General features: G+C 49.8%; 10 protein-coding genes across 10 annotated transcripts; 5 read left to right on the forward strand and 5 right to left on the reverse strand.

Moving 5' to 3' along the window:
- Positions 1–3,369: 3,369 nt before the first annotated feature.
- Positions 3,370–4,144, reverse strand: N7496_004287 (uncharacterized protein; the record flags this gene model as incomplete). The annotated part of the gene is made up of 3 exons (XM_056697218.1): positions 3,370–3,799; positions 3,942–4,026; positions 4,105–4,144. The coding sequence occupies 3 exons, from the start codon at positions 4,142–4,144 to the stop codon at positions 3,370–3,372; spliced, it is 555 nt and encodes a 184-aa protein (XP_056559430.1).
- Positions 4,145–5,442: 1,298 nt separating this feature from the next.
- N7496_004288 (NAD(P)H-dependent flavin oxidoreductase) lies at positions 5,443–6,617 on the forward strand (the record flags this gene model as incomplete). The annotated part of the gene is made up of 4 exons (XM_056697219.1): positions 5,443–5,485; positions 5,539–5,621; positions 5,687–6,415; positions 6,474–6,617. The coding sequence occupies 4 exons, from the start codon at positions 5,443–5,445 to the stop codon at positions 6,615–6,617; spliced, it is 999 nt and encodes a 332-aa protein (XP_056559431.1).
- Positions 6,618–7,071: 454 nt separating this feature from the next.
- Positions 7,072–7,302, reverse strand: N7496_004289 (uncharacterized protein; the record flags this gene model as incomplete). The annotated part of the gene is made up of 1 exon (XM_056697220.1): positions 7,072–7,302. One exon carries the CDS (start codon positions 7,300–7,302, stop codon positions 7,072–7,074), a length of 231 nt encoding a protein of 76 aa, XP_056559432.1.
- A 471-nt stretch (positions 7,303–7,773) lies between these two features.
- N7496_004290 (uncharacterized protein) lies at positions 7,774–8,550 on the forward strand (the record flags this gene model as incomplete). Its single annotated transcript, XM_056697221.1, has 1 exon — positions 7,774–8,550. One exon carries the CDS (start codon positions 7,774–7,776, stop codon positions 8,548–8,550), a length of 777 nt encoding a protein of 258 aa, XP_056559433.1.
- Positions 8,551–10,610: 2,060 nt separating this feature from the next.
- On the forward strand, positions 10,611–12,539 carry N7496_004291 (uncharacterized protein; the record flags this gene model as incomplete). The annotated part of the gene is made up of 3 exons (XM_056697222.1): positions 10,611–10,630; positions 10,767–11,128; positions 11,179–12,539. 3 exons carry the CDS (start codon positions 10,611–10,613, stop codon positions 12,537–12,539), a joined length of 1,743 nt encoding a protein of 580 aa, XP_056559434.1.
- Positions 12,540–13,914: 1,375 nt separating this feature from the next.
- N7496_004292 (hydrophobin family protein) lies at positions 13,915–14,458 on the reverse strand (the record flags this gene model as incomplete). Its single annotated transcript, XM_056697223.1, has 2 exons — positions 13,915–13,971; positions 14,024–14,458. 2 exons carry the CDS (start codon positions 14,456–14,458, stop codon positions 13,915–13,917), a joined length of 492 nt encoding a protein of 163 aa, XP_056559435.1.
- A 2,710-nt stretch (positions 14,459–17,168) lies between these two features.
- On the reverse strand, positions 17,169–18,519 carry N7496_004293 (uncharacterized protein; the record flags this gene model as incomplete). The annotated part of the gene is made up of 4 exons (XM_056697224.1): positions 17,169–17,917; positions 17,979–18,051; positions 18,116–18,315; positions 18,372–18,519. The coding sequence occupies 4 exons, from the start codon at positions 18,517–18,519 to the stop codon at positions 17,169–17,171; spliced, it is 1,170 nt and encodes a 389-aa protein (XP_056559436.1).
- Positions 18,520–19,334: 815 nt separating this feature from the next.
- N7496_004294 (WW domain-containing protein) lies at positions 19,335–20,189 on the forward strand (the record flags this gene model as incomplete). Its single annotated transcript, XM_056697225.1, has 1 exon — positions 19,335–20,189. One exon carries the CDS (start codon positions 19,335–19,337, stop codon positions 20,187–20,189), a length of 855 nt encoding a protein of 284 aa, XP_056559437.1.
- An 881-nt stretch (positions 20,190–21,070) lies between these two features.
- On the forward strand, positions 21,071–21,819 carry N7496_004295 (uncharacterized protein; the record flags this gene model as incomplete). The annotated part of the gene is made up of 2 exons (XM_056697226.1): positions 21,071–21,320; positions 21,398–21,819. 2 exons carry the CDS (start codon positions 21,071–21,073, stop codon positions 21,817–21,819), a joined length of 672 nt encoding a protein of 223 aa, XP_056559438.1.
- Positions 21,820–22,052: 233 nt separating this feature from the next.
- On the reverse strand, positions 22,053–23,916 carry N7496_004296 (putative ceramide glucosyltransferase; the record flags this gene model as incomplete). The annotated part of the gene is made up of 2 exons (XM_056697227.1): positions 22,053–23,634; positions 23,780–23,916. 2 exons carry the CDS (start codon positions 23,914–23,916, stop codon positions 22,053–22,055), a joined length of 1,719 nt encoding a protein of 572 aa, XP_056559439.1.
- Between the last annotated feature and the right edge of the window lie 253 nt (positions 23,917–24,169).

A 24,169-nucleotide genomic window follows, 5' to 3' on the forward strand; every position in this document is an offset into this window, starting at 1 on the left:
GCATCTTGATTACCCTGTTGAACATCCAAACTGAGGACAAATGAATCCTGAAACGCCCTTCACCGCTGCTGCGCGCCAATGCCGTTGCGCCTCCTGCTTCGCTGAGTGGCTGGACTCGAATAGACTCTGGAGCAGCCAATGCATTTCTCAGACGATGACAGTGTACAGGGGCCTGTTATGTCAAGGTGCTTTCATTGAGAGTGGGAGATCCTAAAAAGGTCTCGACTCTGCCATGCTTCGAGATCATGCGTGACCGTTCTGCCACAATAACCAGCCCACTTTACCGCCATGACTTGCAGTCTCCTAGCGGTCAAGTATAGCATGGAAGCTCAATGTATGAGAATTGATTGCTTTCCCATACCGCTTTTTGAGAGCAGAGCGGCCCGGTCCGCTTATTTGCTGTTGCATCTATGGATTAAGGAAGAGGAGCCATTCCTCTACTGACTGCAGTAGTCCGGTGCAATTTCACCCTGCTATTAACTCTCGACTGTTGAACTCAACGTTGTATGCTTTTACTAAAACCGACACCCTGTATCTAACCCTTCCGATGTCAAGGTAGCAGTGGAGACAGACCTTCCCCGTCATATATCCAGCAGTATCCCACTCTGGATAACATTGCTCTACGACAAGCCTAGTCAGGCAGCTTCTATCTTTCTCCAACCCCACATGCGAAAGAGCAAGGCCCGAGAACACTGCCAGGTAACCCCATCCAGCTATCCGACTGGGCAACGGGCAAGACGAGCAACCCCCGAAGGTGGCGCAACCATGTCTAAGCGCGGCCCAACCACCAGGCGCTCAGGTCCCTAGCCTTCCCGGGGAACAATCACACCGAAAACAGTAGTGTTCTAGACGACCCAAAGGCCAGAGCAGAGTTTAGGAGAATATTCGACGACATTCTCCGGACTGGACGAGCTAGGTTCCCCCCGTCAATCCCTAGTCACTCCCCTGCACGGAAGCCAGGCACGGTCCTCCCCAGACCTTCGGCCGAGCTACGAGTTGCTGTCGAACAAGATCGACTCATGCGTCGCGCGGTCGATTTTGAGACTGCTTGATGTCGCGGGTCCGGATGTTGGCAGCCGTGGAGCTGGTCGAGACGTTGTGGTTGGTCCCCCGGGATTACCTCCCTTGTCTCCCGTTGCAGGATAACGGCCCTGTTGTGTGCCGTTGTACCCGCAAAGCTCTCTTTGCATTTCTCCTAGAGGATTGACCTCCTGGTTAAGGTAGGAGACTTTGCTTTTGTGGTACGGCGCGAGGCACAGAGGGATCCACGTGCGTTGATACCTATGCATCCTTGGCTTTGTTTGCGCTGAGAAGGTCTGCTGTATACGTCCATTCTCATGCCACTTCCTCCGGGGACCTGGGTAGCTTTGAATTGCCATAGTCTATGATAAGGTCGTTCTCGAATTCAGTAAAGAAACTAAAATCCCATTGTCCAGACCTTTTCCCTGTCAAACAAGACCCTAAAATCTAAGTATTCGTAGAGAAGATACATCACAAATCTATCCACCCATAGGAATAAGCATAAACCTAAAACAAAAGCATACTCTGAGCCCCGTAACATTTCCACCACCAGCTCCGATCCAAACAAATGACCGTTCCAGCCACAAAACGAAGCTGTCCAACCAGAACCCCTCCAACCCTCGGATACGAAGATCAAGCGGCTAGTAGCCGCCGCGAAAGGCATTCTTAGGATCATTGCTGAAGGAAGCAAAAAAAAGAAGCCACCGAGCCTCTTTCTGTGAAAAGATGATTGCTGCAAGAACCCGGCTACTGACTGCTCAGACCGCTGGTACTACTCCACCAGAATATGCAGCCTCTCGGGAAGGCGTCTAGGGTCTGGGGAAGGAATTTCTAGCGGAAGTTGACCGCAGAAAGAATCTCCGTTTTATGTCAAACTTTACTCGATTAATTGGCTGGACAAGGGACGTTTTACTCCTTTCATGTCTTACTCAAACGCTGTACATGACCTCTATAGCCTCGATCTAGAGGTATATTTTGCACAACTGAGAATCCAAAATACCATACGGGGGTACTGGACGCGGGTATGTGACAGCTCCGCCCAACGGTTTATACATCAAGTCCACTGCTTATCCGTCGGGCCCTTGCAGCCTATCCTCTACGAAGAAGAAATTTCAAGCCGTTGGCGGCTGGACAGCCACACCCGTCCCCCGAAGGCCTGAACGATGCAGCGGAATTGTCAGGTCGTTTTCCAGAGAGCTTCTGCTGCTGTCATGCTTGATTGGGATGTTCGACAGGATGGCGGTGTACGACGATGGCATCCCCAGAGGTCCCGGCTGGTCTGGGGGTTTTCTGGAGTTGTTTAAATAGAGGGGACTGGTCGGGGTAACTGTTTCGTTCTGTATTCTTTTTTTGTCAAGATCGTGGATATTGTCTTGTTTTGAGCTTGAAATCGTTCTTACTGCTGTTCTATCAACCTACTCCGACATTCGCTTCAAACATTATCTTTTGCTCAATTCTTCTTCGAGTTTCAAATTTTTCTACGTCTTTGTCAATTGCCTTCATACATTTATAATGGCCTTCTCTGCTGTCTCACTCTCTTGCTCTCGGTCCATCTGCTTGCGCTCTACTCAGACGCCCTCCATAAGGGGAATGCCTGCCAGTGACCACTCAGTTCAAGATCCTCCTTCGCCCCGACCATTCCCCCTAACCCACCCCCAAGCCCTGCTTAGGCGTTTTTAGGGGGTTGTTATGTCCATGATTGGCGTTGGGAGAAGCAAGCTATGGAAATAGGTAAGTCTCTTTCCTACAGATGGCGGCAAACTAGGTCCGCTATATATAACCAGACAACCCCACTGATACTTGGCATTGTAGATCATACTTTGGAGCATTCCATTGCCTGCGTGACAAGGTCATGCTATGAGGGAAGGCTGATAGGCTCAGCCATAATTTGATACCCTTGCCATGTTGTGATGGTTCTCGTGCAAGACTGTTTATCTCTTTGTTTGGAACGCGGGAAGGGGAGCATGGGAAATTGATATTTACGAATGGGCTGTTTTCCTTCTGATCTTGATGCATACTATCAAGTCATATCTTTTGTACTGGGTTATCCTAGAATGTGAGCCCTCATTGGCATATATGGAGTAGTGGTATAGCAAGAAATTCCCTTTCAACTGTTCATTTTTTTGGTCTGCGACACATTGATCGAGCCAACATGCCTAATCAACATAGCCCCCCTTTCAAAGATATCTAGACAAAAAAAAGAACGAATAAAGTAACACGTAGAAGATAAAAGAAATCTGCGCCTAGCTCGCGCCACGGGACCGGATTTCATGTATAGATTGCTCGACCAAATTCATTTTACTAACACAAGAAAAAATAACTCAAGCAGGTAGGTATACCGGGTAAAATTTAATAGAAAGCAAGAGCCAGAGCGCTGGTGACGCTCAGGCCGATAACGGTCCAACCAGACTTGATAATAACGTTGTTGGACAGACCACGGCCCAGATCCCACATCAAGTGGCGGAGGCCGTTGAAGGAGTGGTAGGTGAAGGGGAGGGCCATGGTGGCCTTGAGGATGACCTTGGCGGCGACGGGGAGAGCACCCATGGCAGCAACCATGGAGGCAGACTCGAGGTGCCAGCCGAGAGCGGGCGAGGCGAGGTATGCGGTGGCCCACAGGTAGAGAGAGCCGGAGAGGGCGACACCGGTGATACGGTGGAGGGAGGAACCGATCCAGCCGATCTGGGGACGGTAGATGGCCAAGTGAGGAGAGACGGGGCGGTTAAGACGCTGCTTGACCAGGATCTGGGCGGGGTCCTCAGCGTTGGAGGTGACGGGCCTGAATATCAAATAAGATGTCGGTTAATCTTCAACAAATTCGGACAATTGCGGATGACGTATGGCGTTCGCGGGGGAATAGCCAATGCGGCCATCAATCTCGCGAATATGACCATTGAATCAGCCGGATGTGAGGAACTGACCTCTTCTGCATGCTCTGTCCGAGGGTGACGGCGGCCGGGGAGGCGCGCATCATCGACTGCATGGCGAGCGGCTGCTGGACGGCAACTGTGAATCGGGACGGATTGTCAGCGGCATTTCGCGATTACTGGAATGAACAGCAGGTTCAGGGAAATGGGTACATACGCCGTCGCAGCGATTGCTGAGCAAGCTTCTGAGAGAACATGATGGTCGTCGTCGTCGAGTTCTCGATGTTGAAGAGGAAGAATCGCGAGCAATCGGAACGGACTACCTCGGGTTTGGAGCCGTCACGGGATTGCCGACCGGGAGCCAATGACGGCGTCTGCAATTACTCTTCGGAAGATCCTTCTACCCGGGGTAGTCACGTGAGGGGAAGCTAGTAGTATAGTCACGTGACCATTTCTCGCTTGTGCCGGAGTGTCTTTTCTTGTCGGCTCTTTTTTTCGCTTTTCCTCCTTTCTTTTCTCTCCTCACGAGTCTCCGCTCACAGCAATGTACCGATCCGTGTCGGGATGAAGTTGATGTGCTTAGCACCCTCTGGTTTCGGCATTCTGTCGCGACCGTCTGGGATCATCGAGATTCGTAGAAGGAGCTGTCCCGTCGTTAATCGCCCATTTGGCTCTTCCCATGAGTTCGATGGGTTTCATATCAGGGTTACATATCATCCGTAAACAATGTAGATTGCCTTGAGGAATACATGTGTCGAGTACATGGCATGTTTATAGACAAAACCCTTTGCTAGGCTAGCTATAATACTGCAGATGTACTGTCACTTTGTACATGACTCTTTGTGCGCACTAGAGGCTGGCCTTGATGGCTACCAATGGCCTATTAGGTCCTGCTTTGACTTTGACCAATGGGTAGATCTATCGATCTACTATGCGCTCGGATGTCTGTATAGTGTATACTAATGCACTATTATGGTATAAAAATATCATCCAAGACCCATTGATCTTGTAGTATCGAGTTATCGAGATGCTCATGCCTGTTCCTGAATCTGAATCGCGGATCACGGGATCCTGTCACATGCTTCCCCTGAGCCATAAAATGGACCGTGGAGGATTATGATGAGAGAGAACACAACTTTCTTGAATAACCATAGTCACAATCCACATAATTCGTTAGACTCCAGGCTTTCTAGGATTATCAATCTGATTCCCCCGCTGTACGGCCGTATGCACTTGCAGCCACTGCGCTGATTCGTCGTCGACTAATCCAATTAATCGTCAGGCCGTCCACCGAACCTCGGCAACTCCGTTTCCCCCCACAGCAGAGGTCCGCGGCTACCTGGGGTTACTCTGCGACTCTTTTTAATCATTGTCCAGACCTCGGACTTCTTTTGCTTCTGTTGCCTACTTTTATTCCTTATCCTCCGCATATTTGCCTTGCGCATACCCTTTGACCTTTGAAAGAACTCCCAGCCCCAGCATTTCAGCTATAGACATTCGCCGATCGTCTCCCTCCCCGATTAGATATCAGCCTCGTGACTTTACATCTTCAAAGATGCCTTTCAACACGGCCCTCACCCGCAAGTTGGGCATTCGCGGTATGCGCCTGAATGCTGCTTGATCTTCTCCATCGCATTCTAATGATATGCAGTCCCTGTTGTGCAGGGTGGTATGCAGTGGGTTGGATATGCCGAGCTGGCCTCGGCTGTCAGCAACGCCGGTGGTCTGGGTTTGGTACGTCGCATCTCTCCTACAGCATCATAGATGGTTTCCTTGAGATTCTAACCTCTTGGTTCTAGCTCACTGCCCTCACTCAACCCACCCCTGAAGACCTGCGCAAGGAAATCCGACGATGCCGTGAAATGACCAAGTACCCCTTCGGTGTCAACCTGACCCTCCTCCCCGCCATGGTTCCCCCCGACTACGGTGCCTACGCCCAGGTCATCATCGATGAGGGCATCAAGATAGTCGAGACTGCCGGCAACAACCCTGGCCCCGTCATCAAGCAGCTCAAGAAGGCGGGCATCACCATCCTCCACAAGTGCACCACTATCCGCCACGCCAAGTCCGCCGTGAAGCTGGGTGTTGACTTCCTCTCCATCGATGGCTTCGAGTGTGCTGGCCACGTCGGCGAGCACGATATCACCAACTTCATTCTCCTGAGCCGTGCCCGTCAGGACCTCGGCGTTCCTTTCATTGCTTCTGGTGGTTTCGCCGATGGCCACGGTCTGGCTGCTGCCCTGGCTCTCGGCGCCGAGGGTATTAACATGGGTACCCGCTTCATGAGCACCGTCGAGGCTCCTATTCACCAAAATATTAAGGAGACTATCGTCAAGGCGCAGGAGACCGACACCGCTCTTGTGCTGCGTCGGTGGAAGAACACTTCCCGCCTGTTCGCTAACAAGGTCACCCAGGACGCTCTTAAGATTGAGAAGGAGAGCACGACTGGTGACTTTGCTGAGATTGGCCCCTATGTGAGCGGCAAGCGTGGTCGCCAGGTCTTCCTGAACGGTGACCCCGACTATGGTGTAAGTTGTTTCTTGTTCTGTCATATGTCGTTTCTGCATAATCTGACAACTCTTCTAGGTCTGGACCGCTGGCCAGGTTATTGGCCTGATTCATGATATCCCGACCTGCGAGGTCCTGCTCCGTCGTATTGAGAAGGAGGCTTTGGAGTCTATGACCCGTGCCCGGAGTCTGTACAGCGACGCCCCGGCTGCTAAGCTGTAATTTGGAATGATTCTCTGTCTTTTTTTTGTTTATATCTTCTTGTCATTTGAATTGGGATTCAGTGATGCAATAGAGCATGTGTAGGAATTATACCGCTATATGATATACCCGTTCCTCTCGTCATCTGCAGATTGTTGTGATCTAAGACACCGCCTGTCAGGCGGCTGCGACGCCATCCAGGGATCCATGGATTATTCTGACCATCATTGCGAGAGATGCTTGAACAAAGATACCGCCTTTCCCAAGGGATCGACTGAAGTTGATTGAGAAGCATCGCCGTGGCTGGGTGGCCCATGCACTGCATTCCCAGGCACAGCTGCATTCTGGAGCTTTGCCTTGGGCGACACTCAGTGCGGTCTAGGTTTACTCACACATTCCCCTTTCCACATAGTAAAATTGCCTGTCAGCAGAGATAGTACTTTTTTCAATCATAATAGATTGGTCTTTGTTCCGATCAATAATGAGCCGCGAGAGCTGCCAGAAGATCGGATGAAGTACTATGGTGTAATCGCTCGTGGAGCCCCAAGGGATGTGGAGCCTCCTTGCATGCGCCCTTGGGGATCACTCTCGAGAATGCATGAGGTCCTGCATGCGATTGGACCTGTTTTTGTTCTTCACCTGTCGCCTCGATTTGCAGGGAACCTTTCAAGCTGCCATTTTCAAGTTCCTTGCCCGTAGCAACCATCGCTATTTAGCCTTAGGGTTTGCCGTCGCGTACGCCACGACAATCCTTAGTAGAGTATTCGTTCCCCAATGCTACTGATGTGATTCCCAGGCTGTCAATTTTTGATCACAGATCTAGCTTCCCTTTGGAAATAGAATCGAGTCCATGGTGGTTCTAAGTAAATCAATCAAGACCGAAGCTTGAGCTCCAGCCTTCTTCAAAATAGATGATCGACGGTTGCACCGCAGCCACTAGCTTAGCACAATCCGACCATAATCTTGATCATAGCTGTACTCTGTCAAACTATCCAAGCTCAGGTGCTTATGCATGAGCTTACGATGCAGCCCAGTAAACCCAGCTATGATGCGATCCATCCCCCTTGCCCCAGATCTGCCACTCAAGTAGTTTATCAACTCGACATCCCCCACCTCATCCCACCCCCACGATCCCTTAACCTATCACTTTCCACGTTATACACTCTCCAATACAACCATGGGCTTCATTACATCCGTGGCTCGCTGCGTACGAGAAAACAAACTCTCGCGCAGATTATCAAATGCAAAGCCCCAACGACTTGACGATGACTCGAACGATTTGATCAATACAACCTCCCATACCCCCTCCGCTGCACGCCCCGAGAGCATTGCATCTGCATCTACCATGGTCCAGCATTCATCCCAGGAACCGGTTGTCCCGACTGAATCCCCAGCTCACATGAAGCAGCTGGACCACTGGGACTTGAACATTCGCACGCTGTTTGACGAAGTGGATTCGCTGGATCCCGAAACAAGTCGAGCTATCAGGGCGTTGTCGATGCCTGAGTATCCGGTTCTCAGGATGGATACTATTCAGTCACCGCTCGATACGCCGACGAAGAAACTGGACGATGCAATTGATCCGGGTGATAAGGAAAACTGCTATCGGAGGGGTGGGGGCAAGGAGGGAAAGTCAAGGAAATCCCGGAAGAGTCAGGATGAAAAGAGCAGAGCGGATACTCAGAGCCAAGATTCTGGCAAGGGCTTCAAATTGAAACGATCAGTGACTGAGTTACTCAGGAGACGCTCGCTCAAGAACCCACGAACACCAACATCGCTCAAGACTTTGCGGAATCCAAACTCGCCGAAGTGGTTAGATTCTTCCAGTATTGTGGAGGAGGATGATGTGGATGAGAAGGATGAGATGAAGTGGATGGAAGCGAATGGATTGCGCAGATTTGACAAGAAGAGTAATGGGTTCTGGACGGGCGAGGGAGGGGGAAGACTGTGGTGATTTTATGATGTATATAAGTGGTTATGGGAGTTGTATACACAAGGTTAATGGCATCTCCGAAGGATAGTATTCAAGTAATCGTAGAAAGGTTGAGAAGGCGTCAAAAGGGAACTTGGTAGAGGAAACAGGGCCCAAGTACCTTCGCATTAACCGATTGAACAATGACGGGTCACTTTGATCGATCTGAAACGCTCATACGGATAACCTAGCCATCCATACGTCGCTGCTAGTGGTCGACTGCCTGTGAACTCCCCGTCAGTGTGTTATTGTCTTTAATCCATTTTGATAGTTATTCGATCCACATAGATCCGAAACAAATCATACTCAACTATTCCCGGCGCTACCACTTTCCCGATCAGGTTTCATTCTGGGAAGATGGTTTAGAACGTCTTGGAGGGGTTGCATGAGATATGATTCGCTAACACGGGCAATATGTACTAAACACTTTGTCGCAATCAGAGCCTGGCACTTATTCAGTCTTTCCTAGACCTGGAGAGAAATTCAGACTCTGGTCCTTCTTGTGATCTGCAACGCGACCAAGCCCTTCCAAATCCCTATTGCAAAAAGTGGTCTCCCGATTTGCGGCTTAAAGAGTCTCGTTGGCGATTGGGCGAGAAAAAGAGAAAGACGCCAGCATTGCACTGCCCTCTTGAGCTGAAACAGGATGTCTCTGGGCATCGGCGGTTAGGCGCCCACCTAGAGCCGCCTAGTCTCCGCTCCATAAGTAAACAGCATAGACTCCATTGACGCTTCCCTCTAACTGACGAGATCCTTCCAAGCCCACTGATCTGTATTCCACATGGGAGATCCCTTTTCTGTGGCTGGGAGCGCGGTAGGCGTTATTTCGCTGGGCCTCTCAATATGCCAGGGTCTTCTGGCTTACTACGGGCCGTTCAAAGCGTACGATGAACAGACCCACGATGTCTCCAACCGTATAATAAGCTTCGATAGCACGTTAAAGGTGCTACAAGATGTGCTTGCTCACGCGCAAGTCTTTTCTTCGCCCCTGACGGCTCAATCTGCAACACTCGCACTCGACTCTATTTTCGCCTGCCAAGAAGGATTGGAACGACTGAGCAAGATGCTGGATAAATGCAAAGGCACTACTTCAGCCAAAAGCTTCCTGGGTTCCAAAATCCAGATCAATAGGATACAATATCCTTTCAGACGCGACACACTGATGGCAATTTTGGAAACGGTGAGCTGGCTTCAAGCTCATCTCAATACCTCACTGCAAATACTGAACATGTTAGTCCAATGCGGAAGAGAAATACGTTGCTCCTCACTAATAAAAATATCAAGGGCGATGATGGTCATAACTCAAAAGCAGACAGACATGGTCATCACGTACTCAGCATCGAGCGCCCTCGAGACCAGTCAGATATTACATGTGGCGACAAAGTCCGACCAGCGTGGCATTAGCATTGAGAACAGACTAGGAATACTGGAAGATAATCTCAAGCAGATGGTATAGCTATCATACCCCATTTCTAAGGACCTTGCCTGAGTCACTGCTTACAATCTCACCTAGCAACTTGCCAACTCATGCAATAAAGCTCGCCCAGCTTTCACACTAGGTCTACTACAATCAGCGATAGAGCACCAACGAATTCTGGATGAAGAGTCGGATGACCCGGAGGCCATCATTATGTCTCTGCAAAATCGGCGACGGAAAAAATGCTCATGTAGTAATCCAAGTGCCACTACATCTACATGGAGAGCTCATGACGCTAGTTCGGCTTATACTAGCGAGTGTGAGCTTCACACCGAAAGCAAAAACGTCATAACGTTGCTCCATCGCCAGATAACTTGCAGATGGGCTGTACGAATCTCTCTTGAGACATCGTTCTCAAGCACAAAAGGAGCGGGGGGTTTCTCTATCAGTCCCAAAATTGAGTTCCGTGCTATGGTGCCATTCAATTCTCAGGTATTCCTCGCACTTTCCAGTGCACAGAAGGGCCTAGAAACGCAAGATGTCTCGTCTGTCATCAGAGATACCCAAAATTCTATATTTGAAGCCTTTCGTGAGGGTAAAGCATCAACGTCAGACTCTCTGACAGATGGAACCACTATCTTACATGTGAGTGTAGACTTGAGATAGATGTCTCAAGTTCCCTTCGATCAAAGTGATTTGATGATGGAAACCAATCAACGGTTTGGTCGAAGATCATTTGTTAATCTCACCCACAGGTAGTGACTGGCTGGCAAAGTTACAGTTCTTGGTGGGATACACGTTCACGACTTGCCTGGCGCTCGTTGATCAATAGCCTCTTACAAGCAGGACTATCTCCGGACCGTAAAAATTACCACGGTGTGACTCCTGCTGACAACATCATCGAAAATTTCGGTCATGTTGGCAGCGACCTGGAACGTCAGCAAATGACGATTGATATCTCTTCAGACTTGCTAAAAGCTGGGGGTTATATGACCCGAGAGGCGCTTGATTGGCGGCATCGAGAGAATGTCTTTAACCCCTCTTACTATTGTTCCGGATGGTGTGGACGTAGAAATGATGAGCTTTTTGAGGATTTTAGCTTCCGCCTGATTTGGAGACTCGCGGATGAGAAGGGACTTCAAGGTAACCAGACTTCCAAGAGAAAAAGGATTGTTAGGCTAAATCCATTCAAGACATTGATCTACCAGAGGAGCTGCAGCCTCTCGTATACAAATCAAAGAAGCTCCTGGCCTCACAGCTGAGAAAGGGGGTTGATTTCAATCGATGGATCAAATCGTACACTCGGTGGGCGCCTGGCTTGGCCTTGATTCTTCAATCTAGCCATATATCAACTGAAGGTGTCCTTACGGCAGCGTGCGAAGCGAACTGTGAAGAAAGTGTCAGGATATTGATCGATGATTACAAGTGCTTTATTGGAAATGAGGAGTTTGAAATTGCCAGTTTTCACCCCAACCCGACCATTGTTGATTTAATTGTCAACGGATTTATTGATCGCAGAAAGCGGTTACAGACTCTTGCAGAGGCACATTTACCGAGCAGGGTTGCAGATAAATTAAATACCCAATCGCATATCCTACTGAATTTTCACGCCTATGAAGTGTATACGCTACTTCAACGGACATCTGCAAACTTGGAAGGTCTCCTAGAACGTCATCCGTGGTCAGTCTTCGACTGTATCGGTGTCAATATTGACCTGGCAGACCGGCTTTGGAACGGTGGCTTCCGAGACGTGGATGAGGTCGACAATGACAACGAGACATGCCTGACAAGGATTTGGAGTACGACGCCGCCCTGTAGCTTGGAAGTCTTGCTACAAAAGGCTCACTGGTTGATCAGCAAAGGCGCGGATGTTCACCACCGAAAATCATCCGAATCGGCATTGTATGTTTTGGGAAACAGCGTCGGACAAGTCTTATATGAAATGAGTGAAAAGGAGAAGTATGCCTTGAAGTGTGGTTTGGAGATCAAGATCCGACCTTTGAGCGAAGCTTCAAAGACCTTGTTGACAACAATTCTATCCGATAATACTCGAGACGATTGCGATTGTGCCTGTTCCCCGAGCGGATGCTCTCCACTGACGGGCTTCTTGAGCGGACTTTTTTCCATGGGAATTCACAAGAAGACCACAGATCTTATTCAAGTGCTTGTTGGAGTATTGAGAGCTCCACCATTTGACTCCAACTACGCGCATGATGAACGTTTTAAGAGCCATTTGAGCACTGAAATACTTCGCTTCATCACCTTCCAAAGCTTGGAAATCAGTCATACTTGCTTGCATAAGTATAGGAAATTTGAACCGGAGGAAATAAAGGAGATTCAAGATGAAGAGAAGTTGCTGATATTGGATCTCAAGCGCCTATTGACTCAATCTCTCGAAAAATTGAAAGGATATGGCGGGCAACTTCCGAGTTTCATAACAACAATGTGGCGGACCCAGATGACATCCTTTCTATCAACACCCAGGACTTACAGTGCAGATGAGATTAGTGAAATCGTTGACGGAGGTGTCATTATTGAGAATAATGAGATATAGAGAGGGCAGATCCTTTTATGGTAGTCTTGTTGATAGGTCGCTAGAAACGCCCCAAGGCGGTTTACTTCAGCAATATCAGAACAGAATCTAACCGTTTCAATGCAGTTGAGGGATTCATGGAATAGCCGGTTGCTAAATAATGACGTGCCCAATGAGAAGAAAATGACCATGCCTGATGAGGAGTAGATTTGAAGGGACGCCGGTTTGTGGCTTCCCTCCTAGATTCAATTTTCCACTATGATGTTTCAGGGCCAACATCGTTCCAGACATTTTTCCACCACCAAGCATACAACTGGTCTATTCTATGGCACTCGGGAAAGGCTTTTCCCCAAAATTGCCCTTGAACGCAAGAGGCGAAACATCCATCTCACGCAGGGACTCATTCAGGGCCCAACTACTGTAAAAAAAGGTGCTGCCACAGACCCAATATCGTGCAGAAGCTTGGAGTATCAATTGTCAGTCATTGGCCACGGCATTTTGGCGTTTCACAGAGACTGGCCTGAATACTTGTGTGTCTTAGGACTGGCTTCTGCTAAAGGCCTGGAAAGAAAACCAACGGAAGTGGAGGGATAAGTCATATTCAACAAATCCCCTGTTCCTTTTTCGATCTCTCTTAAAATTTACCTCAAGATAGAGTTTCCTCTTCACGATAGCTCATAGAATAGCGCGCTGCACCCCCAGAACGGGTACGAGTCACTTAGCTCCAGAAGGCCATATCTTTTTCCCCAACAATTTCATGTTGCTACGGAGTATACTACAAAGACTATACTAGGAGATAGAGGATTAGGGCCAAAGCTCGGAGACTCTCACTTTCAACCTGCTGCTACTTCGTAAGCTTCTACTACTACCCTGAAAGCAACTGACTCTCCTACGCCACCCGAGTGGATTCCATGCATCGAAGAAGACAAGGCTAGGAAAACATTGAAATGAACTCAGTGTGAATGTAGGAAGCATGTGGTTTTTGATTTAGTCATGTATCTAATTGATTTCTAAGACTACCGAGAGTACCAAGACAGAATCTAATCGATTAAACGTATATGTGCCAAAGAAGCGTAGGTTAGACAGCAGCTGAACCTAGTTCCAGTGCACCAAAATCAGAAGCAGGAGTGGACAATGCCAGAACATCAACGTAACAAAACAGTCTTCTTTCTCCGAGGGGGTGCCACACGACACAATTAATGATACACGGGGGAAAGAGAAACAACAGAGCATCTAACTATTGAAACAAATGCCAGTAAGGCCTGATTTCCATCCCCGAGAACCGAGAACAGTCCGTGTTTGCGTTCATGTCCGAACCCACTTGGACCAGATGGCCCAGGGAGCCGACGTGGCCACCAATGCTTCTCGCAAAATGGTAGAATGCAAAGTAGAGCACTTAGAGGATGGAGCCAAGGGCAACGCAGGGCAGGCCAAGACCGATGAGGTCGGAGTTCTGAAGAGGCATTAGCATGATAGTCATAGATTGATAGAGAGGAAGTACTCACGGCGCTAGAGGGGGAGTTCTGGCAGCAGGCAATGTTCTGCTTGCACTTCTGGTTGACCAGATCCTGGAGGGGAACGCCAATGAGGACGGGGATCTGGAGATCCAGCTTGGAGCACTGGTCGAAGAGACCCAGGCCGTCGGAACCGGAGCCAGAACCGACCAGGTTGCTGAGGGTACCGCCGAGAATGCCCGAGTTGACATCGGTGGTGTCACCGGCGTAGGTGGCCTTGTTGCAGCAAGACAGCTGAGCCTGGTCACCGCACTTGGCCTGAGCCTGCTTGACAGTCATGTTGTCGGGCACAGCGAAGCGGACCTGGGTGTTGCCCTTGTTGGCGACACCGTTGGCATTGCCAACACCACCGGCAGCGGGAGCGACAGGAGGCAGAGCAGCGACGGTGGCAGCGAGGCCGAGGAGAGCGGACAGAGCGAACTGCATTTTGATGGTGGCTTTGGAATTGAACGAGAGGGTCTCGGAAGAGTAGATATAAAAAGAAGACTGTTCTTCGAAAGAAGGGAAGGCTTTAAAGAGAGTGATGCGTGATGAAGAAAAGAGGGTTTACTGCGATGAATGACCACTCTTATATACACCTCGAGGAGTGGTCTGTGAGTCGTCCTTGATCAACTATTGTCCTTCTGAATCACTTGTTTGTTTCGACTCAGCACTGTGTAATTCTCCCCTCCCTCTTCCCGGAATGCGCTATGCAGGGAAACCAAAGGGGTAGATCATTACAATCACTCCACTTTCTAGGGCTTCGTGGGCCAAAGAAAGCTCCCCTTCGAGACTCCTGGTATGGATCTACCAGGTCTAATTACTGGGCTTCACTCGACTGCATTGCCTGCCCTAGCATTCCTCATGTCCAACTGGGTCCTATTGACAGTTTGGCCAGACTCGCCTGGTCCTAACCTCATTCTCCAATCGTAAAGTTCTACTGCTGATCCTTATTTTGCTCTGTCTAGTGTGGGCAAATATGTCTTGGGTTAGTCCTAACGATACTTCGGTTGCTATTTGGGTACCGTCACACCTTTTCAACATCATAACAATGCATTAGTATAGTAGTTGTTATGGATTTCGAGAGGTTAACCCAACAAAGCCTACACAAGGCTATAGGCCCTGTTCTCACGCTAGTGGGTCTCATAGAGCCTTTGTTCCTGACCCAGCCACTCGAGTATACTCCACAGTCCACCCAAGGGTCTAACGCCCTCCGGGGCTCTTGACCAAGACCCTGCAGCAACTCGGGCACTAAGGCATGTAACCGCGCTAGCACCCACCTAATCCAAGACAAAGTAATCTTAGCTACGTGCCTGCTTTGTCCCAGGGCTAACACCTTGGAAAATCCTGTGGGGTGCGCGATGTACGGGGGTTAAACGCTGCAAGGGATTGCGCGGCTTGACCACCGACCCTCATCCAACCATAGGGAGGCTTTTCTGAGCCCCCCTTCATTGCTTCGTGCCCCGAGACCACAATAAAGAATTGAAGATCACAACACTCCTTATTCGCCGTGCGTTCCCCACGAGAAACCCTCGTTCGTGTTATGTGAGCCGGAAGTTTGGAAGCAAGCCCATTGTGGGTTCTAGTAGGGGCTTGCATGACCTTTACCCCGAGTTGCGGCGTTTGGTCTGCCTCCCTGCTGGTCAAAAATCACCGCTAATCCCCGAAGACCTCCTCATGTCTCATTAGCCAAGCAATCCGTAGCCCCTAGTCTACTCATCCCTACTCGGTGCCTGCTTTGCAGCCCTGCCTTGGTTTTTCAGGGACGGAGTACGCCGTAAGATCATGTTCGCCTTTGCCCAATATCATGATGGAATGTATGAGAATCCATTCAGCTGATGTACATCACAATCTTCATCGATATCCTAACTCGTAGTAGGGAGATGAGCGACTTGTTCGGAGGTCTGGCCAGCCGACGAATCAATCACAAACATCCAACCAATTTGTGCAAAGCACTGTTGATTCTTTAGTTCTTGACAAATCTTTTTAGGCCATAGTAATAGTAGTGTAATCGATTGGACTAGTGCATGTATAATGACCGGACCATATGAAGTAGTACGCGGTTTTCTTAAGTGTTTAACTGTGTGCAGCCAGAATCGCTATATCGTCGGCTTACGCTGGGTTGTAACAAGGCGGTGTTCTATCTATTTGATCGAAATGATGGGCTAGATACGTGTTGTAGAATTCGATACTATGTAAACTTTTAAACCCCAAAGTTTATAGGAACCGCATCCATAGTCGCCGATATTGGGCAGCTAGCACCAGCTTAAATCACCTCTAATCAATCAGACCTCTCTATTTAACGCCCCCTGTTTTCTGTATATTCTTTTGAAGTTTGTTGGTTGATTTTTCCAGTCTTTGGGTATTCAATTAGGATAAATAGGTACCTAAGTGGGTCGTTGACCTAGTTGATCTGGAGGTGGTGCCCGTAGGTACCTGTCCCGTCCGAACAATATATATCTCATGTTAGAACTCCCCAACAGAATCAAAACCTAGCACCTCACCCACTCCAGTCATGAACTATCCCACCTATTCTAAGTAATGATTGGAATAACCCCCTCGGGGCCCTCGAAAGAGATTTCCCTTTTATTTCTTAATCTCAAGATCACATTCACCCAGACAATGCACCAGATTATTATTCAACATCGAAGGCTGTAGACTAGGCATACCACCTTCCAGGAATACGCTTGACCATCCACCCACCACCTTGGTATGCCTAATATTCAAGGCGTAAACATAGAACCCGGCTTAGCAGTCTGTTTGTACTAGGTAGTTTACTCCAATCAATCGACTATGACCAGTGTACTGTACATTCCTCGCCATGTTGGCGGGATTTGCATTCCATCACGTCCCATGCGAGCCACGCGCTGGTCCCTACACACACTCCCCTCCCCCTCCCAAGCTCTCCTGTCTGTAGCCAATGGGCTCATCGAATTGCAATTTCTTGACCAGCCACCGAGTCATGATGATAAGCATCATTGTGGCTTCTGCCATATGAATTTGTTCATCTGGTATCGCTACAAACCTAGCATGAACCTTGTGAGGCCACGCATGATGCAATTGATGGTTCAATGTCATATGATAGGATATCGAGAATGCCAAACTTTTGGAAATAGACTTTCAGGGACTAGCCGCCGTCAAAACAGTCCTGCAATTTTCAAGGATCCAAGACTATGTACTCTACAGCGCGTTGCGGGATCTCCTGTCTTTCAGTTGACCACTTTCCAGTCTGAGGGTCGTACTCCAGCAAATATAGAACCTCTTCGCTATCATTGTACAAGTGAGCAAGCTCAAGATTGGGCTCATTGTAGTGACCCATAAACTCGAGGTCGAATCTCAACTCTGAACCTGGCTGTACCGTGTCGCGAACGTGAATAATGTATGGCTCCGCGCGAGCAACACGTCGACTCCCTTCTAGCCTAACCGACTGAAGGAAAGTAACTGGTGTTCCATCACTATCAACTCCAGTGACTTCCACTTTATGTCGATCTTCCTCCTGCGTCTCAACCTTGACTATGAGACGTCGTCGCAGGATGAATGGCGGCACAGGTAGGTCTAGCTTCTCCATAAGCTTGGCCATCAATATGTCTGTTTCAGTAAAGATGCGATAATCTGTGATATCGTCTACTGGTGTCCTTTGCAAGTTGCATATGGCGAGTTTTGCGCCTTTGCGCTCCCCAGGTATCGTGGGGATTTTGCAGGCCGGTGTGACTGTTAATGAGGATCCCAGCACGAGACAGAGATCAGCCAATTCCGCATGTTGGTAAGCTAGATCCAAGTCTCGCTTTGGGAGGTCCTCTCCGAAGTTGATAATACTATCGATCAGGGTTCCGCCACAACGTGCGCACTTACGGCCCGTTCGGTGGTCGTGGATGCCATTCTCGTAGGTCGAAACAGCACGGAAGTCTGGGCGACATTATTAGACCACCAGGTATATCTCCAAGGGATAGAAGGGTGACGGGCTTACCTCTAATGTACTCCTTGTTGCAATCGTTACAGGCTTCACGGTTGCTGTTCCCATGTAGTTCGGCGATTCTCTCCTTTACAAGGGTTAATGCCAAGGCTTTGATTCTAATGAAGGGATGGGAGAAGAGGGCCACGTACAGGCAGGATGCCACTTCGTCGATGAAGTCCATCACAGTTTTGACTGACAAGAATCTTCAAAATCCCGCGGTTCTGTAGTTCTACAAGTGCCATATGCGATATCGTGGGAATGGCTTGCAGGGTGTTGGCGTGCTTGGTTCGTGGCTTGCCTTGGGCTCGGAGAGTCCAGTTGCCATCGGGGCCACGAAAGTCAGGGATTCCTGTAGAATTTCATCAGTAGTTGTCCAAATTGATATTGGAATGATGGTCCTCTTACCCGCAGATGTAGATATACCTGCACCGGTGAATACAATAAAGTGCTTGCTCTTTTTGATTTGCTTTGCGAGAGCCTCGGCTTTGCGATCCACCGCAGCGAGAGACTCGCGACGCTCCTCTGCTGCGACTTTTGGCGCGGTGTCGGCCATTATAAATTCTCTGTCTGATAGTTGATTTCAGGGGATGTGTCTGATAAAGCTCTTATGTTCATGCGGGCAGTTTGTTATGCCGGGCGGAGGTGAAATAAGCCGCACAGGCCTCGACGTCAATAAACAATCCGCTAGCTGGTTGCTAATTTAACCTTCCAGTGGTTATGATTCAAGTGCTGGTGCTGGCTTTTCTTATAGACTTATGATGCGTAAAGCAACACTACCTGCTTGGCCAATGCAGTTGTAACTGTGGTAGGTGTAACCTGGAGAATATGTGCGGGTCTAAGGCTGATTATATAGTTGTGCGCTGCGGCAAGAAGAAGAGCCCTGGAGGATTAAAGAGATTTCACTCGAACCAATGATTGATTAGAACTTTATGTTCGATATAACTGTGCCAAATTATATTAATTTTTGCTACTCAAAGAGGCAAATGAGAATTCTTGACCTGATATAGGTAGTAGAAAGCAATAAAATCTTTCAAGTGTCCAAGCTAGCAATGTGGTGGCTGACAAGGCTCGCCGGGCCGCGATAATCTAGCAAGAAAGGTTGATACTAGCATGAGATAGACCTGAAGAAAAGGTGCTGCAGATTCAAACATGCAATTTCTGTTTATATTCGTCAAGTTGGAAGGTCTCCAACTACATCATCCCCATAAATCCACGCTAAACCGTTTCTGGCGCGGGCGGTGAGTCGATCTGTCGCAAGCTTCGTGAAGTTGCCCGGTTCTCTCCAGATTCGACTCTCATGCGCCGATGATTTAGCGCACTGTCATCGACGCTCAATCAGCTACAGGAGAAGCAGAGCTAATTGACAGAATGTCTGATCAGCCACAAGCCCCGGCGTCTCCCACGGAGGACCGTCCAGGCTCTGCCTCTGCGCCTGGCACACCTCAGGCCGATCCAGAGGAGAAGCTTGAAACCAGGAATGAAACAGAAGATGATAAACACGAAGATACACGACCAGAAGACCAGCAAGAAGATCAAGAAGAAGAAGAGGATGAACAGCCGGAGACCGAAGAAGCCGACGAGAAGCCCGAGGATTCCAGCTCCGCGCCACCATTGCCCGACGAGGTCCCTCCGCCACTCCCCGATGAAGCACCACCTGGCCCAGCAGAGGATGATGGATGGGAGCCCGTGTGGGATGCCAATGCCCAGGCATTCTATTTCTACAATCGGTTCACCCAAGTCTCCCAGTGGGAGAACCCCCGCGTACCCAACGCGACGGCCCCAGGCACGGAAAGCGCCAGCACACCTGCCATCCCAGAACCCCCGGAGAAAAAGGAACCGGTACTAGGAGGCTACAATCCTGCGATCCACGGCGACTACGACCCGACCGCTCCCTATGCGCAACAGTATGAGGAACAACCGCAAGAGACTGGTGGACCTACGGTTGATCCATCCGCTGCGTATACCGCCACGGGTACATTCAACCGGTTTACCGGCAGGTGGCAGGCGGACTCGATCAACCCAGAGAACTTCAATGACGAGAACAAGTCTCGGCGGCAGATGAATGCTTTCTTTGACGTGGATGCTGCGGCCAATAGCCACGATGGCCGGAGTCTCAAGGCTGAGCGCAGCGCAAAGAAGCTGAGCAAGAAGGAGCTGAAGGTGTTCAAGGAGAAGCGCCGGGAAAAGAAAGAGGAGAAGCGGAGGGCGTGGTTGCGGGATTAATTGGGATTGGAAGCTGGAGTCGGGGGACGACAAGCTAGTGTGTTATACACACTGCTCTATGCCCCCCTGATATTGTCGCATAACAGGATGCCATTTGCATATTGGGACTTTGAGATACCACCCACACACTCGGGCGTGGGAATTTGGGGCGTTTATGGTTGTTTCTTTTGCTGGGCTGTTTCATGTGCATAGAGGCGAGCAGCTTATGCTTTGCTGGACTTGACAAGATTTTGCGAACTGCATTGTATGATTATACAGGGGATGAAATGAATAATTGAGCTTGTGTATTATCAGAATTGTCTGGATTGTTGAATATAGTGCCCTACTACACTTCATACTCCGTAGAACCGCCGATTGCATCAAACCCCACCATGAGTCATGTGACCTGCGATATCAAAGTTTCTTTTCGGATAAGTAACTTTTGCTACCAGCAGATTTCAAGCGATTAAAAATTGACACAGAGGTAAGAATTTCCCTATTTCATGAGTGCACGCTATACAAGCAGATGCTGTAATGCGCGAAGTTTGAGCCCAATCACACGTTGCTGGGCTGAAAGCGCACAACTGATCAATCCTCTTATCACCGCATCATGCATACCCTGGGATGCTTAGACTACTTGATTCACGAAGATCAAATCTGAAATCTGAGAAGATTTTCATGATGGATTGTCCAGGACATTAATTCAGCCACCCAAGACTGTCAAGAACACGCACGCTAACAACCCCGCCAGGACATATCAAATTCTCTGCAAGCCAGAAAAAAATTCTCCACCTGGACACTATCAAATCCAGCAAAACCCACCTTTAAGAGCGGGAGAAGCAACGAACGACCAAGAAAACACCTTTGAGGTCTAATCCACAAATTCTTATTCAAAAATCACAATGTCTGCCTCTACGCCAAAGTCCAAGCCGACAGTACCCGTCGCGCTTTCATTCGAGGCCATCGACGACCTGATCTACGATGCCCGTGCTGGTGATCTGGAGGCTCTGAACGCCGACATTGCCACTCTAGCCTCGCAGCACAACTGCCCAGAGTCGCACATCGTCGCCTCCGCCATTGACATGGAGGAGGAAGGCGAAGGCGGGACTGGCTCCTGCGTGCTGCACTTCCCTGCCGCGAATGGAAATAGCGGTATGATTACCCCCTTCTCAACTGTTCAACTTTTGTGGATATCCGTATGTGGTGAATATATATACTGATAAGTCTAGAAATCCTCAACACTCTCCTCCAAAAACTCTCCACGCTGGACGCGGCCCAGCGCACGGCATTCGTCAACCACTGTAATCACTCCGGCAACACGCCCCTGCACTGGGCTGCCCTGAACACGCACCTAGAGTGTGTCAAGGGCCTTGTCGAGGCTGGCGCAGATGTTGCTCTTAAGAACGACGCTGGCCACGACGCAATGTTCCTTGCTGAGCGTGCGGCTTGGTCTGCTGCCGCTGAGGAAGAGGGTGAGGCTGATGAGAATGCGGAGGAGCCGCAGGAGATTGAGATGACTATTGGCGAGGAGGAGGGTGAGCAGAAGGCTGATGTTGGGGAGATGTCTGCTGGCAGACAGGTTGTGGAGTGGTTGTTGAGTTCGGAGAAGGCGTTGGAGAGTAGTGCTACCGACGGAGAGAAGTCGGCGTGATTTCGGTGCTTTGAGGGATGATTTTGTTATGTTGATGTTTCTTATGGATATGAAAAGCATTAAAAGTTTGGTTAGATAGACGCAAGGCATGACTGTTCTTATGTTCTGATGAGTATGTCGTTTTTGTAGTGTAAGTGTCAGCCCAAGATGTATTGATGAAGATCATATCTATGGATTCACTATAATATACAGTACGCTGATGAATATTTTTGTACAGATGTAAATGCAAATCATCAGTCACGCCGAACTTTCCCTGTCACACCACCGTTGCTTTGCGGCGACACAGGAAACCAATCTACAACAGACCCAGTTGAGTATGAGCCCTCCGATGGCACCGCATTGTCGGTGTCAATCTCACGGACCTTGGCGTCAAATCCAACCTTGAACCGCCGGTCTCGCCAGACAACCGTGACGCCGCCATAGACTGCTATAATCCAGATAGGCAAGGCCAGAAGTTCACGACCAAGCCAGGCGGCCAACCACTGCAGGAACGGGCGACGTGTGGCTTGAGAAGGGCGGCGATTAGGCCGTGCGAAAACGGGGGTGTCATCGTCGACCTCGATGGCCTTTGCCGAATGCAGTTTGATGTACAGAGTCCAGTCGACGAGAATCCAGAACGCTAAGCTCAGCGCAAAAATGGCGAAGAATGAGGTCCAGGTCGCGAGTCCAGCGGCAAACGAGTATCCCTTCTGCTCGAGGTAAGGTGCCAGCGCGGTTGTGATGCCCCACGCGCCGTAAGTTGAGCAGACAAAGGACTCGGTGCCTGGCTCGACGAGTGTCGCAAGAAGCACGGTGAACTTGCGGACGCGGAGCCACCGCACTCGACGAGCAATGTACCCTCTTACACTCATGTTGGCTACGGGCTGGATTGCCAGGTCACCAAAAACCATGGCGTGTTTGCCCCAACGCTCGCCGAGTTCCTTCTCTTCCCGGATCTTCTTACGCCAAAGCAAGTCACCGATCAAGTGGTCCTCACAAATATTGTCCGAGAAGTAGTCAACACCAGGGCGTCGAGGGTTGCGATCTCCCGGAACCGGAGCTGTGAGGTAGTCCAGATGAGAGCGACGGAACATGTTGGACTTGCCTACAATGCATGGCGCAATGAGGACCGTGTTGATGGCCGTGTACATCTTGGCGTGCGACGAGGAAAGGAACAGCTCTTCCAGACGGCCGCCGCCCGTTTCAATGGTGCTCGTGAACCCATCTTCTGGTCGCCTTGACGTCAAAGACAGCTCCGCGGCCCTCGGTACGGTAGCATTTGGACGTGCGTCTAACAATGCTTGTCGCTCTCCACTCAAGTTGTTCTCGCCTGTGACGTCCACCGCGACGGGCAGATGGTGTACAAACTTGAACTTCTTGCCTGAAGTGGCTCCTGTTCCGCAAAGTCGGTCCACCATGCGACCACAAACGCCCTTTCCAACCCAGACATTGCAGTCGATGATCCAAATGATATCGCCCTTCGCTTCACGGTACGCGCGACTCATGTTCCGAATCTTCGGATTGGGTCCAAGCGCGTAGGCCTCAGGGCCATTCCCCTGCAACAATGGATCCTCCTCTTCGACATATACACGCGCATCGACATCGGGAAAATCGGCAAGTAGCTTGCAAAGGGTCGGATAGGCTGGGTCGTCGCGCGTGGCCACGCAGAGGCAGACGGTAAGCTTGTCACGCGGGTAGTCCTGACGAAAGGTGGCCGCAAGACAGTCGTACAGATGTGGCTCGAGGCCCTTCACCGGTCGAATGGCCGTGACATGAGCAGCGTTGGGATTAGCGGCTAAAGACGAACGTCGGGGTCGTCGCAAGAAGTATCGCCAACTGGATACCAAGAAATCCACTCGTTAGTCACAGCCACAAACCCCATCATTTCAACACTAGTGTGTCCCCGCGTGGTTACGACCGCGGGGCAAGCACAACACCAGAGGATGAACACTTCACTACTCCTCGCTGGAGAATGGCTTACATCTGAGAATAGCCCAAGGCACAGACTACCAGCACGGTAATATACCAGATCAGACCGACCCAGCCCGCCGCAACGGACACGGGCATTGCGCCATCGCCGATGGGCACTTCCAGGAGGTAGGAGGTCGGCTCTAGCATGAGACTCGGAGGGAGAGCGAACGGATGTCGACAGGCGAAGAGGACATTCTAGGATGGGAGAAGTCCCCAAAGCAGGAGGAAGAGGTGAGTAGTCGGTTGGTGGAGGAGGAAGAGGGTGAAGATGGGGCAGAATCTCCAAAGTGGAGTCGAGGCCATCGCCAATTCGCAGCCGCAGTTCCGGCTGGTCCTGTTTATGCACCGCCCCAAAGAGAAATTATGTCCACATGGCACTGTTATTCTGCTGCCTGTTTTA

This window comes from Penicillium cataractarum, assembly GCF_028827025.1.
Source record: "Penicillium cataractarum strain IBT 29864 chromosome Unknown utg000002l, whole genome shotgun sequence".
NCBI classification, from domain to species: Eukaryota; Fungi; Ascomycota; class Eurotiomycetes; order Eurotiales; family Aspergillaceae; genus Penicillium; species Penicillium cataractarum.